Source organism: Haliotis cracherodii, unplaced genomic scaffold (assembly GCF_022045235.1).
Source record: "Haliotis cracherodii isolate W230 unplaced genomic scaffold, xgHalCrac1.p SCAF_4, whole genome shotgun sequence".
NCBI classification, from domain to species: Eukaryota; Metazoa; Mollusca; class Gastropoda; order Lepetellida; family Haliotidae; genus Haliotis; species Haliotis cracherodii.
The window spans coordinates 19,883,923-19,900,404 of NW_027266297.1; the positions used below are offsets into that span (position 1 = coordinate 19,883,923).

Below are 16,482 nucleotides of genomic sequence, written 5' to 3' on the forward strand. Positions count from 1 at the left end.
ATTAAGAAAACGCTTCCTGAAAACCTCTATAAACCTTATCCTTATCTATGCATTAAGTGTTTCATACTAATAAAGGTTTTCCTCACTGAGATCATGTGGGTCATCTACCATTAACCAACCCCGTATTCCTAATATAAACGCCTTATTCCCTTCAGTCTCAACCGTACGTTTGACTGCTGCTTACTACGGCAATATTTTTGTATCAGATATCGAAATGATGACGAAACGTCACTGACCTGGTCACAGGGATTTTTACCTTTGCAAAAACTATAATAGCAATCCTGTGTCGTTAACATTCCAAATTAGCACATTAATGATAACGAGAGACTAGGTCCAGATAGTCACAAAGCATATGTTAGCTTTAAGCAAAGAATTCTTTATATTATTGTTAGTTTGTTTGTTTGTTGTTTAACGCCGCACTCAGCAATATTCCAGCTATATGACGGCGGCCTGTAAAAATAATCGAGTCTGGACCAGACAATCTAGTGATTGACATCATGAGCATCGATCAACGCGATTGGGATCGATGACATGTTTCAAGTCAGTGAGCCTGACCACCCGATCCCGTTAGTCGCCTTTTACGACAAGCATAGTCGCCTTTTACGACAAGCATAGTCGCCTTTTACGGCAAGTAAGGGTTGTTGAAAACCTATTCTATCCCGGAATTTTCACGGGTCCTTTTTATTATTGAAAGGGGTTTGTCGCTTTTATTTTCAAGAATACGGTGATTGGAAATGAATACCGGAGCTAACATCACCTTAACGTGAAATAAAAACTTCTTTCACTGACGGATATACAGAGGTAGATTATATAATAAAAAGTAAACTCACATCTTTTTCAAATACAACAAATTATGACATTTATTTGATAATATATACAAAGTTTACCAAGATATATTATCTGTTCATATGGGTAATATTGGCAATCTTAACAGCGTGTTTTCACCCTGAGATCAATACTACAGTACCAGTCGAAACAAACCTCTCCTCGAATGCAACCGGGGGGACGTTGGATTTGAAGGCTGAGATCGTTTGGAAGCTTATTTTGTCTTTTAGTTTACAAACAATCCTACCTCAGAGCACGCCTGTCTCGCTATCGAGGAGACTTTGTTTGGAACAGTACTGTACATTCTGTAAATTATGTAAAAATAAAAACAATACGTAGCTGTCGATACGATCAACTCACTTAATACACATGAACTATTTACATGTGACGTATTTACAACTCCACTCCCGCCCTTGTCTGTACGCTACACTAAACAATACATAATGGCCGTTCGAAATTGTGGTTTGGTAGCATGTTTCCTCACCTTCGCCACCCTGCAGTCAAATGGGTTAATCTCTAGGTTAAAGCCCTTTGTTTTGCCTTGCTTGTTAGTTGTCTTCCATTCCCCATTGCGATACGGTTGCCGCGTTACCATACAAAACTTTAACTCATGAACGATGAAACATTTTGAAAGAATTGATGCATATTACAGAAAAGGCTTGTACTAGAATGTGCATCACGTGTCTGTGATGATCAATCATTTTGTCAACTGTTGTTTCTTCTCAATTCTCCAGTTCCACAGACTTCATAGTGATCTTTAAATTTATTAATTTGTAATGATAATTTTTTGGGGGTCGAGTTGTGGACACTTGATGTCTTATACGCACTTAACTGCGTGTGTGAAACCTCAATGGATATGGTCTTCATAAAGAGCCACCTCAATACATATCGTTACCTCCTACTTCGAACGGCTGTAGTATCACCACATCCCATTATTTAATTGTTTGTTGTTTAACGCTGAAATCAGCAATAATCTATCTATATGACGACACAACCTGTCACATGGTCATGGAGTATATGCATATGTAACAATAGGAAATTATCCACGTTTAGAAAAGTGTTCCCTGATATGCGTCTCTAGGAATGCACAAAATCATTGCATCAATACAGGTTTCGCGTCACACAAAATCATTGCATCAATACAGGCTTCGCGTCACGCAAAATCATTGCGTCAATACAGGTTTCGCGTCACACGAAATCACTGCATCAATACAGGTTTCGCGTCACACAAAATCATTGCATTAATACAGGCTTCGCGTCACACAGTCACACAAAATTATTGCATCAATACAGGCTTCGCGTCACACAAAATTATTGCATCAATACAGGCTTCGCGTCACACAAAAGCATGGCATCAATACAGGTTTCGCGTCACACAAAATCATTGCAATAATACAGGCTTCGCATCACACAGTCACACAAAATCATTGCATCAATACAGGCTTCGCGTCTTGCAAATCACTGCATCAATACAGGTTTCGCGTCACACAAAATCATGGCATTAATACAGGCTTCGCGTCACACAGTCACACAAACTTATTGCATCAATACAGGCTTCGCGTCACACAAAATCATTGCAATAATACAGGCTTCGCGTCACACAGTCACACAAAATCATTGCATCAATACAGGCTTCGCGTCACACGAAAGTGTTGCATCAATACAGGCTTCGTGTCACACAAAAGCATTGCATCAATACAGGCTTCCCGTCACACAAAATCATGGGATCAATACAGGTTTCGCGTCCCACTTTTCACATTTTGTCCTTGAATGGAAACATTCCCCTGAGTAGAACTGTGAATATTGAAGCAAACGCTAGGAGACCGCCTTCCTTCCAATGTTCAAGTCCAGTTTGAATTTACGGAATATTTTCAGTTTATGTCCAGGCAGTTTTCTTATTTCAATCACATGATCGTCACTTGAGGGTTTGTTGATTCCGTTTGTGGTGAAACTATCCTTCGTAATGTCATTTGAAAGATTAATCACAGTGTCATTACCGTGGTGCTTGTTATTTGTATCATTCGTGTCAATAATATCAATATTAAACTCATCACTACAAGTCTTGCCTGAATCGATCTTCTCGGGAAAAACGTCATCGGAAAGAGTGTCTGGAAAATGACTTCCGGTCACAGAGGTCAGAGGGAGGTCACTAGAACTACTTCCGCCGGAAGTCTCGCTTTGACCTGAATCTTGCCTTTTCTTAGGCAAGCCACACACCATTAACTTCCAAAAGCGGTCTAGCTTCTTGGAGTTTTCTTCCCCGGGCCAATTAATGTATGTAACAGTGTTGAGAATCTGCTTTAGATTCTTATCCATGTGCTTCATCTTAGACATGTCCCCAAACACGATTGGAAGAATCCTATGCTTCATCTTCAGCATCTCATGTTGAGCTTTCTGGTACTCCAGCATACACCATTCGCTCTCAACATACGCTGGCGACAGGATAATGATAGTTCGTCTACTGCTTTCAACAGCCTTCATTATGTTGTTGGCAATGGCTGAAACATTATTTAAAAAGATGGTGAAGTATCTGAAGAAGACAATTTGCGGGAAGGGAACAGGTAATTTAAACAATTTGAAAGGTCCAGGTTTTTTTTTGTTTAATGTATAAATCAGTTTGGGTGTACATTTTTGTACCCTCGATTGTAATAAAGTCTATGGTGGCATATTATTTTAAAATATTTTTTTAACTTATTTTTCAATAAAATCTAATTTCATATGTATAAATTTCAACTGAGAAGCAAAAGAAATTATACCTCTCAGTTGATTTTATCATATGTTCGATTTTCAAAAGACAATATTGTATCTTAAGTTAGCGATATTATATTAGTGAGTGAGTATGGTTTAACGCCGCTTTTAGCAATATTCCAGCGATATCACGGCGGGGGACACCTTAAATGGGCTTCACACATTGTACCCACGATATTATATTTAAAAAATGAACGGTACTGGCGCTTAGTCGGCACTCAAAGATAACTTCTACATGGTTTCAATATTTAGATATAATTTGATATAAATCGTTTAATTTTTCTTTCGCATAATACACAATTGCTGATGGGTATCTTAGACATGGCGGAGGTCAGCTGTGGGTTGCAAGTTCATTTCTTGCCCAGTCCTCATTGTACCAATTTATTTTTAAGATTACTCAGATTACATTTTTCAAACTATCGCAGAAATGAGTGATACATCACCCATTTAACAACAACTCTTTCAACTCCCACTTACATAAAAACAATCTCTGTATACTGCCCCTCAGTTAATAATATGACACAAAAATCATCAATCAAATCAATAAATGTAAAAAGATTTTTAAAAAGGTAGTGAGAAAGTGTCTCTCTGTGTGTGTGTGTGTGTGTGTGTGTGTGTGTGTGTGTGTGTGTGTGTGTGTGTGTGTGTGTGTGTGTGTGTGTGTGTGTCTGTGTCTGTTTGCGCGCGTGCGTGTGTGTCGGTGTGTAGGGGGGGCGTGTGTGTGTGTGTGTGGGGGGGGGGGGGGCAAAATGGACCAAGTTTTGAAGAGTGTCACCGACCGTATGCAGTATGTGTTGTACTCAGTGAACACTTCACATTCCCTTATGACTCATCAGTGGTACCTGGTGCCCGTGTTTGCCTTCCCAGTGTCATAAGTTTTCATAAACGTGCCCAGGTCGTGTTTCAGCATCTATTAAATTCCATTTTTTGGGGTCTCCAAGTAGAAAGTTATTAACTCGGATGTTTAATCGGCGCAGGCCGATGTCTTGGCGCCGTACGTATTTACATGTTGCGTGTCATAAATAGTTCTCCTTAATAAATTGAATATAGTGTGTATGGTTTGAGGTGTATATATTCGTATTTGCAATAAACCTCATTATTACTGCTTTATTATTAAAAAGGGTTTCTTTATAAGATATATTGCCTGCTCGGCAATAAAGTGGAAGATTAATGGTTCATAGTTATACACGTAGGCGTGTCTTACTGCCTTGTCATTTATGTCAAGTGTGTAATGGTTAACTTAATTTTAGTAATGCCTTCGTCTTAAAATCTATGCTACGGAACGACACTTTTCAAACTTGTTCCACCAGTCTCTTATATTGAGACCACATTGTGTTGATCATCAATATGAAACAAAACAATGCATGACGTCTAGATTGAAATACAATAACGCCCTGTATATGAATATAATATATACATGTAATGACTTCATTCCGGAAAACGAAATATACATGACTCGTTTTTATGGATATCAGCTTCTGTATTCTTTGTAAACGAATTTCATGACTACTTGTTGCCCCTTCATCGCGCCCTTCATCAAACGAATGGCAGTCTTGCCCCTTCCTCATGTTCATCTGATGAAGGGGGCGGTCAGGTAGCCTAGTGGTTAGAGCGTTCGCTCGTAACGCCGAAACCCATGTTCGATTCCCGACATGGGTACAATGTGTGAAGCCCATTTCTGGTGTCCCCCGCCGTGATATTGCTGGAATATTGCTAAAAGCGGCGTAAAACCATACTCAATCACTCATCTGATGAAGAGGCGAGAAGTAGCCCCGAAACGTCGTGTCTCAAGAATAAAGAAGTTATCATCTATTAAAAAAAGTGTTCACGTATATTTCGTTTCATTCCGGAATTACGTCTGTATATCTATATAATATATTCATACACAGGGCGTTATTTTATCTCAATCTAGACGCCATGTATTGTTTGGTTATTTTTTGATGATCAACACAATGTGATCTCATGTTCTTCCAACTTCTCAATGCTCACCAAAGACCAAAGACTGGTGCTTAACCATATTCGGAGTGTAACAAGCTCATTGAAAATATAAGACCATCTCCATGTGGATCATCTAACTTTATACCAGTATTATCTTAAAGACCACTCACTTTCTCCAGGCAGGAAATCCCGGAAGTGCATGCACAGCTTGAAGTCCAGCTCCTTCTCCAGCTTGGGGTACAGCTTGTGAACCACGAAGTCCTCATCCTCCTTCGTGGACTTGTACGACACAAATGCATCGAACTCCTTTCCATCTGTGAATGAAGCAGTGAATCGGTAATACGGAATGAACGCTATTAGCAGAGCCACAGTGTCGTAGGTGGCACCACCAAGTGGCACCACGCCAATATTAATATCATGATTAGAAAACTGCCACCTGAACGAATAGGCTGACAGGTTGTGATGAATCAGAATATGGTATGTTGTTGCCACCTGCATTGCCGAGGATGAGAGATAGAACAGAACCAAGACTGGTAAGATATCACTGTCGTGTGTTTATAAACGTGTTTTAAATAAAATTACGATTATTCTGCTTGAAATGGAACAATAGCTCTATGTATTCCCGAATCACCTGTATAGTGACTTCGACGAGTTCTACTGGAGGGGGCGGGGGGTCCGGTAATTGAATCGTGTCTGGTATAATTTAACCCCGTTTATCCGACCGGGATTCGATCCCCGGCCGCGTCGTACCAAAAGACGTTAAAAAATGGTACTTGTTGTTACCCTGCCTGGCGCTCGGCATTAAGGGGCTAAAAAAAGGACTGGTCGGCTCGGAGTCAGTATACTGTGTCTGAGTGGGGTTATCCTGTTAAACTACTACATGGTATCTCAGTGGGCTAGCACTTTAGAATCGACATTGTCCGGATTAGTACAAGCAGCCACACAAAATTAACATTTTTTTTTACTGTCAACAAAGTCAGTAAATGAGCTATCATGTCACTGGATTGTCTGGTCAAGATTCGATTGTTTACAGGCGACCGTCGTAAGGCAGTAGTATTGCTGTGATACCTCAAGAACAGACACTAATTTTTTAGGCGAAATGTGTGAGTAGCTGATGCTGCCGACTGAGACATGTTTACCTTCTTGTCGAACACCTGGTGTCATCACTGATTTTCAGTGATCCATTCATATGATTTTCTATATTGCCTTTTACACCCAATGGAATCTGTTTCGGCGGATAATCGAGACTGGCGTTGACGTTTTATATACACATTGATTAGTTGGTTGTTTGTTGTTTAACGCGGCACTCAACAATATTACAGCTATATGACGACTGTCTGTCAATAATCGAGTCTGGACCAGACAATCCAGTGATTGATATCATGAGCATCGATACACGCAATTGGGATAGATGACATGCATCAACCAAGTCAGTGAGCCTGACCACCCGATCCCGTTAGTCGCCTCTTACGACAAGCATAGTCGCCTCTTACGACAAGCATGGGTTGCTGAAGACCTATTCTACCCCGGATTATATACACATGTAGTCATGCCAAACAGAAGCGTCGTGGATACTGGTTTCCGAAGTCTCCGGGTTCGGACTCACGAAGTTTCATTGTGTGTATAGCCTTGCTTCTATCTTTATTAGACTTTATATTCATAAAAGGGGTAATGACATATTTATGATTTAAGACAATGACATCTAGATCTATTGTGTTTTATGTGTGTCATCATTCATTTTGCTCCAAAACACTTCAGGTGTTTCTTTCCTTGAACAATACTGAACAAGTTACTTTAAACATTAAATTTTGGTTAAAAAAACAATGTATCCGATCTTGTGATACATATGAGTATCGCATTGTCAAGTCTCCCATTCAAGGTTCCAACGGGCATTCACATATCGCGTGACACAAGGTGATGGATCACAGACGCTCAAGCAGGAAGTCATTCAGTCGTTAATTGGCATTGGGTTTTCATCTACAAAGCATGTTAAGCACTGGTTGAGAGACGAAACAGGGAAGCGACCTGGATTTGTCCAAAAACAAAATCCATATTTCAATGAACATAAATTAATTAGCATGTTTTTTTGTTTGGTTGTTTGCTGTTTTACGTCGTGATGGTCCACAGTAATCCATCTACACCACGGCGACCTGTAAATAGTCCAACTACACCACGACGACCTGTAAATAATACAGCTACACCACGGCGACCTGTAAATAATCCAACTACACCACGACGACCAGTAAATAACCCAACTACACCACGGCGACCTGTAAAAAATCCAACTACACCACGGCGACCTGTAAAAAATCCAACTACACCACGGCGACCTGTAAAAAATCCAACTACACCACGGCGACCTGTAAATAATCCAACTACACCACGGCGACCTGTAAATAATCCAACTACACCACGGCGACCTGTAAATACTCCAGCTACACCACGACGACCTGTAAATACTCCAGCTACACCACGGCGACCTGTAAATAATCCAACTACACCACGGCGACCTGTAAATACTCCAGCTACACCACGACGACCTGTAAATAATCCAACTACACCACGGCGACCTGTAAATACTCCAGCTACACCGCGACGACCTGTAAATAATCCAACTACACCACGGCGACCTGTAAATAATCCAACTACACCACGACGACCTGTAAATAATCCAACTACACCACGACGACCAGTAAATAACCCAACTACACCACGGCGACCTGTAAAAAATCCAAATACACCACGGCGACCTGTAAATAATCCAACTACACCACGGCGACCTGTAAATAACCCAACTACACCACAGCGACCTGTAAATAATCCAACTACACCACGACGACCTGTGAATAATCCAACTACACCACGGCGACCTGTAAATAATCCAACTACACGACGACAGTCTGTAAATAATCCAACTACACCACGACGACCTGTAAATAATCCAACTACACCACGGCGACCTGTAAATAATCCAACTACACGACGACAGTCTGTAAATAATCCAACTACACGACGACAGTCTGTAAATAATCCAACTACACCACGACGACCTGTAAATAACCCAACTACACCACGACGACCTGTAAATAATCCAACTACACCACGACGACCTGTGAATAATCCAACTACACCACGGCGACCTGTAAATAATCCAACTACACCACGACGACCTGTAAATAATCCAACTACACCACGGCGACCTGTAAATAATCCAACTACGCCACGACGACCTTTGAATAATCCAACTACACGACGACAGTCTGTAAATAATCCAGCTTGGGCCTAGTGGTTGATATTGTTAGCTTCGTCTCTAAATCGTCGGTTACGATGACACACAATCAACCATGACACCCCACCCGTAACTGAACCGAGCTATATTATGACGCCCAGGCCACAGTCTGTGGTATAGGAGGTACAAACTGTACAATGCAATTATAAGATGTATTATTTACAATTTATGCACATGTACAGGTCTGCACTTGGTGGTTACACATATATACTCACAAAATATTATAGAATATAGAGTAAAACAGTGTTTTCCTGTCATACAATTCATTTTCTAAATGTAGCCATAATTTTATTGCAAAATTTAGATACTTTTCTTAGTGTTTCTAATTTTGAGCTATTTAAGAGATGATTAATTTTGTATACATTTGGTTTAACATAAAATATATTTATGAACAAAACACTTCCTATCTTTTTTAAATGCTTGACATACAAATAGGTAATGAACTTCATTTCCGACGTCATCGAGATTGCATAGGTCACATTTCCGGTCAATTTAGCTGATATTTTTCACTTGATTACGGCTGTTGACTTTTCACAAGAGTAATTCATCAGTAAGAAATGTTCAGCTACAACGCGTTACACGTAAAGGTAAATAAACTGCGGGGCAATAGAAAATATACACTTGAAAATTAAATTTGACAATATCTAAACGTTAAAAGGCTGAAAACAGTCGTCAAAACACTGTAAAGGAAAGGTCCAAAACACAACTGACATACCCATGTCGAATAACCATTTCTTGTTTGTTTCTTTATGCCTTCCGCGTTAGGTTTTTTTATACCACAAGCCGGAGGCGAGTGGTATTCAACCTAACGAGGGACGCATATAGCCCCATATACGCCGAATGATCCTGATACAACGAATTTGTCTTACCGACATGTTTTAATGTGACATTATAAACAAAAATAAACAAATTCAAAATTGATAGAAAACAGCTGTTCGATTGAGCTGAGGTACATTGTGCTATGTCACGTGACTTTCATTGACTCGGAAAAAGCGTGCGGATTTTTGCTTGGAAGCGGGATATAAGGGATTTATTCAGCCTCTCAGAAATCCACATGCATATAAGGGTATAAGGGATTTATTCTTCCGCTGAGAAATAATTTCCCTCCAAGGCGAGTTACATAGTGTTTTATCAAGATCACGTGGACCAATCATATCTCATCATTATGACATGGAGGTATGATGATTTCATTTGTCAGGCAGATTGTCATTATTTATTTATTTACAGTTTATGATAGTTTCAGACTGGTGGCGTGGTTCGCTGAATCAGTATGACAGCTGACATACCGTGATGTAAGTGAAAAATTGTTCACATTGACGTTAACCCTATCTCACTCATTCACTCACGCACTATGTCTCAACTCGTGTGTATTTTCCTACTCTATACAGAGACACCTTTATACCCATACTGACCTGTCCGTAACAATACCACACGGGGTTGCCAGGGACGTTCTGGGGACTATACAAATACAGGAGCCCATTCCACAAAGCTACCTTAACGCAAAGGTGATTTTTTCTCCTATTCTTTAACATAGCCCTAAGGTATTCGTAGTGCTAAGGTCTCTAAGTGGAACGCGGCGCATTAGTTCGCATTATGTGATGTACCTGTATATAGACTTAATGGAGTTGAAAAGGACGCCATCGAGTGATATCCAAAGGCTGGACGACCTAAAGTAACACGTGATATATATAGGTTATAGTTCCATTTCTATACCATAGGACAGTTCTATAATAACAAGAATTTATTTGAGCTGGTGTGTGTGGAAATAAACGTGAAGAAATAGTACCATAACAGAAGCCTTGTGGTGAAATGTAAAACGTCCACTCCAGAGAACTCTCAATTATCCGCCAAAACCGATTCCATTCAGCGTAAAAGGGCAAAATAGTGGAGAAAATATGAATGGATCACAAAAAAGGGTAAGCAATGTCCTGCTCTACCGGTAGCACCCGCCACTCTCACAATTTGTACATAAAGTAAGTAAGTGCTTGGTGGTTGACCCCGCACTGTATAGTTATGAGCCCAGCAAAGCAGAGCACCGCGCTATGGTTGGTTTGTTGGTTAACGCCGCACTCAGCAATATTCCAGCTACATGACGGCGGTCTGTAAATAATCGAGTCTGGACCAGATAATCCAGTGATTGATATCATGAGCATCGATTTACGTAATTGGAATCGATGACATGTATCAACCAAGTCAACGAGCCTGACAACCCGACTCCGTTAATCACTTCTGACGACAAGCATGGGTTGCTGAAGACCTCATTCTACCACGGATTATATACACATGTAGTCATGCCAAACAGAAGCGTCATGGACACTGGTGTCCAATCTCATTAAAATTAGATCTAAGTTCTCGCTTCCGCTAAACAAAGATAAGAGCACATCCCATTACGGGTTACGTCAGAACAACTTTTCGCGAACATGGGTTGCTGAAGACCTATTCTGGCCCGGATCTTCACGGGTCCACAGCGCTATGAATGAGAGTTCGATGACTATTTTAACCTTGGTAACTCACCATCATCCTCGTACTGCTGGAAATAGTGGACCAGCTTCCTCATGGGCAGCCAGCGTCTCCGCCACGTCCAGTAGGGTATGATGACCAGCAGCAGAAACAGTAGGACAAACAGACCAATGCAGACCCCGATCACTGTCCAAGGCTCGGACTTCACAGCTATTGTGTTAACTGGAGAAAAAAATATAATATGTCTGTCACCTTAATAGGATATAAATTGAACAATGGAATTAAACCACTAAAAAAGGTTAAAAGACACCGGTTCTGCCAAACCTTGACAGATTAACTATAGTAATTTGAAAGGTGTTCTTTAACTTCTTTTGAGTAGTGTATAACACACCTCGAATTAAAGGGCTATGCTTCCCTGTCTGTTTCCTATTTCTGGTCCGTGTTTCAATATTGTAATTAAGGCATGTGGGGAATTGGGACTGTATATGTGTATAATTGGGGTCATCGTTACCGGTTGGCTTGATATTCCGCCTTACGCTTGCGTAATCAGTCAAAGTGTTTTTTTATAGATTGATTAAGCTTACTAAGAAGGCCAATTGTATCGAACCTAGATCCTATTTAGAACTCGTTTATCATCTCAAATAGTCGCTTAACTAATCAGCCAGAAAACTGAATCTATTTACAGTGTAACCGTTCTCGTAAGTGTCTTACATATCTGTCATGTTTCGATTATAACCCCGTGGGGATTTCCATAATATTATAGTGAGTGAGTGAGTTAATAATTAACGTCACATCGGCAATACTGCAGCCATTTCGTGACGAGACAAAATTTGACTTTAATAATATACCATAATATTATACGTAAGTCCTGAGCAACCTTTGCTTCTTTTAAGAGGCGACTAAATGGACCGGGTGGTCAGGCTCAGTGGTTTGGTTAATGCACGTCAGCGAATCCCAGTTGCCTGGATAGATGGTCATGGTGTCAATCACTGGATTGAGGCAGCTTATTTGGATTGGGTGGTCATGTCTGATTTAGTGTCACCGTCAGCTGATGGCATGGACCGTTACTATGATGTCAGTCACTGGATTGTCTGGTCCAGGCTTGATTATTTACAGCCCGTCGTCATATAGCTGGAATAGTGCGACGTGAAACAATATTCACTCCGAAACTGAGGCGCAAACCTATGACGTGTACAAGCATATTTCCCGAAGGTATCTGTCCAGTTTCGAGTAGGTCTCCAAAGAAACGTGCATTCATTCTTAGATGCCGCTACCACCCCATTGCTTCATGTGTAACATATGGCATGGCTTCCTATGAACTGGGTGGTCGGGTAGCCTAGTGGTTAAAGCATTCGCTGGTCACGCCAAAGGCCCAGGTTCGATTCCCCCATAGGTCTAATGTGTGAAGCCTATTTCAGTGTCCCCGTCGTGATATTGCTGGAATATTGCTGAATGCGGCGTAAAACCATACTCACTCCTATAAACTATTTTGGTAATTTTATGTGTGCTAAGACGCTCTTTTGAAAATCACAAAATGACGCGCGTAATTAATCGCACAGTATAATCTCGTACATATATGATCGTATGACAGCACAAGTCCTCTATATATGTCATTGTGAGCATAAGATGTTTATAAGAAAACTAAAAAATATGGCTCCATTTCTAAGGATTCATATGGCCCCAAGTTTTTCCATTCGTGAAAAAAAATAATGCACATCTATGGCATTTTCATGTATACATAATGTTTAGAAAATATCAGTCTTAGATAACGTCCTACACGTATGGCGTTTTTCCATACATAGGTAAAGAGGTAACGTACCATATGCAAACCCCAGACAATGTACACACATTGTTTTCAAACTTATATATAAAGGGCAAATTGCCATTCGCTTGATCTAATCCATACATAATCTTAAGTGTAAAAGTATAATAAAACAAATGGGGTTAGAACATGCATTTGTTATAATATAATAATATATAATATAACTTGTTCACTTTAAGTTATACTCCTTCATGTACATCGGAAAGATTTCAACCAAAACATCACCTTCCTTCACCAGCTTACCATGTACTATTTACACTTTAATTATCCAACCTTTTTCGCAAACGTTTTGGAATATTCTTTTTCGATTAATGCTTAACATGTCTATAGCTGTGTTCATTGGACAAACGGAACTATATATTGTGGATGATACAAACATAACAATACAAGTATATTTGTTACATGTACATGTTTATCCGTCGACGTTTTTTTGTGCGAGATGTAAAGCTTTCAACTGCATAATAACAAAGGCTTTTGTTTTCAAAATTGTCAGTATTTTATTGCCAAACCCCAGTCAACTTTTGAAAGGCGACTAACTTATGGCAACCTACGTACAATGAAAGTTCTGAATATAAATCAACACAGTTACTGTTATTAAACAATAAATGTCTTATTATTCAACACATTTAAACCCATGTGTCGTGATTAAGCATTCTGAACATCAAGAGACAGCCTACTACGTCATCTGGTATGATTTAAACTCATCCCTGTATGACCTTGCGTACATGTTTATCCGATTATAATATTAAATGTAAAGTAAAAAACATGACATCTTTGTGGATGTATTTATGTTACATCATCTCGTAAGATAACATTTCTTCCTTTAAAAATAATGTAAAATATATCATTCTAAATAAACAAACCAAACCTAGATGGAGAAAAATGGTGGATCACTATTACGTCAGTATCTCCACGGAGATCTGCCTAGAAGCGACAGCTGGGCTAAAAAACACTCCTTCGGCTTCGAGTAATTAATTATGCCGTAAACATGTCCCGTCAAGACAGTATATCACTTGTAAGTTTAACAACTGTTGATGCTGGGGATCCCGTGTGTGATGCATATAAATGTATTAGTACACCATATGTAATGGGCAAGAACCTTTCTGTGAGCGTGCGACTATCTGTTCCTTCAGGCGACGTCCTTTTAACCTTTCCTAGTTGTTACCCATGCTATTGAGGTCGTCACATGACTGATGATTTAGCTTGCAGGTTATAGTCTAGTGGTTGTATACATGACTGAAGCATTACTTTATACAGGTCAGTCCTGATGCAAGTTTCCTGTTTGTCACTGGGATTGTTTGTCTCGATTACCTATAGCTATTGCAAGAATCACCTATTGCATTTTAAATCTGAATATTTTACTTAAAATATATGTTCATGCAAACATTTTAATAGATATATAAGTGTTTCATTACGTTAAGTATAAATGAAAAACAGTATTGACAGTATATTCTTATAAGAAAATGATTCACTCACAATATGTGACTCTGTGCTGTGAACTTTGACCTTAAACTCCATAAGGGAACACATAATGTATTATATCAAGCAAGTCAAGATTGATGCAAAGATATATACTCACGGTGATGCAACCATGTTTATAGCGCTTTGCAGCAGTAATTTACTATGAACCTTGACCTTCGACTTCGAAAGGGAACACATAATATTACTAGTATATCAAGCAAGTCAAGATTGATGCAAAGTCATATACTGACAGTAATGCGACTTTGTTCATAGCGCTTTGCAACAGTTCTTTACTATGAACCTTGACCTTCCACTTCAAAAAGGACCTCATAATATTATATCAAGCAAGTCAAGATTGATACAGAAGCATATTCTCATGGTGGTACGACCATGTTTATATATAGCGCTCTGCAGCAGTACGTTACCTTTCACAAATGGAGCCGGAGTTGTTTTTAATTCATCGCACTGCCCTCCAGTATAATTCCAGTTACACACACAGTGCATGGTTTCATTCAGGAAGGTACACACTCCTTTTTCTCCACAGTCAAGATCACAGCGATGCTCACAGAATATTCCTGTGTAGTTTGCAAAGCATTCACATTTAACCTCATTGGCATCTTCTACACACTCCCCGTGATCCCCACAATAGAAGGCATTGCACTTGTGGTCTTCCCCATCCTCGCATTCAAACATTGGCACTCTGTTCCAATCAAACAGACAGGTGCCCGTACAGTTTTCACAGGGTGAGGCAGAGTCCATTGTTGGGGGAACAAAATCCGAGTAAAAGTCCTCTGTGGGCATTTCTTGACCTACTCCCTCAATGATGTTTGAATCTGTTGTTTGGGATTGATTCGATTTGATGATGGGGTCTATTTGATGCAATTGCCCTATTCTATTGTCTATGCCTCCATGACCAAGAGATGATGCAGGGGGTTCCATCGTTGTGGGGGATTCCAGGGTGGTCATATACGTTGTGGATGCAGTCTGCAATTTATAGGTCGATGTTATAAGTTCCTTTTCAATGACCATATCATTTGATGCGATTGAATGAGGCGGAGTACCTGGAGTTGAAGATACAGAGGAGGGCGATACATCAAGACTTGGGGTTGCAGATACAAGGTTTGTATCATGAGACTGGAGTAATACGATGGGCGATTCGAAGGTGAATCCCAGGGTATCTGAAGGAGATGGGGATGGAGAACCTGGTGCTGAATCTACTGATGAGGATGGAAATATGGTAACTGTATCAACATGTCCATCGGTTGTTATGGAGGTAGATGTGGAGGTGGGACTTGTTTCTTCTGATGAGGATGAGTTGACTGTAGGCTGGGTGGAGGATGTAAGTTCATCACGTATTTGTTTCAGCATGTATTCACACATGTATGGCGGCAGTCCAGATACACACAAGCACAGCTTAGCACAGGTGGTATATCCAAGAGTGCAATCACCATTAGCATCGCATATACCGGGTAGAGCTTGGCAACATGTGTCATCAGATGCTGTTGTGGAAGGTGACAACGAAGGCGGGTGTCCTATGGCCTCTAGTGGAATGACCTCAGTTTCAGAGGGCAGACCAGAAGGAACATCCCCAACTGAAGATGAAGTTCCAAACACACACGAAAATACCTTGACCCAAAGTAGCAATTTCAGCAGCAACATTTTTCTGTTCTTAAAGAAAACTAAATTTCCAGGTACATCACCTTCGTCGTCATGCATATGAACAAATGTATGCATAATCAACCATGGTTGGAGATGAGACTACGTTAGTGAGGCTACCACCACCATGTTTGAAGCAAACACAACATCATGGTGTCAAACACACACAGTACATTCCTCAGAACCGGAGCCATTGGATGAAGTGTTTGTCACGATACTTCTATCACAACATATCAGCATTCAAAACTCCAGTGTACCACTGCAGGCTTCAAACATAATCTGA

General features: G+C 40.1%; 1 protein-coding gene across 1 annotated transcript; it reads right to left on the reverse strand.

Annotated features, from left to right (window-relative positions):
- Window positions 1-2,614: 2,614 nt before the first annotated feature.
- On the reverse strand, window positions 2,615-16,277 carry LOC139480411 (uncharacterized). Its single transcript, XM_071263475.1, has 4 exons — window positions 14,969-16,277; window positions 11,315-11,482; window positions 5,682-5,825; window positions 2,615-3,323 (listed from the first exon to the last, which is right to left on the reverse strand). Exons 1-4 carry the CDS (start codon window positions 16,275-16,277, stop codon window positions 2,641-2,643), a joined length of 2,304 nt encoding a protein of 767 aa, XP_071119576.1. The 3' UTR covers window positions 2,615-2,640.
- Between the last annotated feature and the right edge of the window lie 205 nt (window positions 16,278-16,482).

Coding starts and splice junctions, on each gene's coding strand:
- LOC139480411 (XM_071263475.1), bottom strand. CDS start 16,277: ATGCATACATTTGTTCATATGCATGACGACGAAGGTGATGTACCTGGA. Junction 11,483..14,968: donor TCCGGCTCCATTTGTGAAAG/GTAACGTACTGC, acceptor TTTTTTCTCCAG/TTAACACAATAGCTGTGAAG. Junction 5,826..11,314: donor CCAGCAGTACGAGGATGATG/GTGAGTTACCAA, acceptor CTTCATTCACAG/ATGGAAAGGAGTTCGATGCA.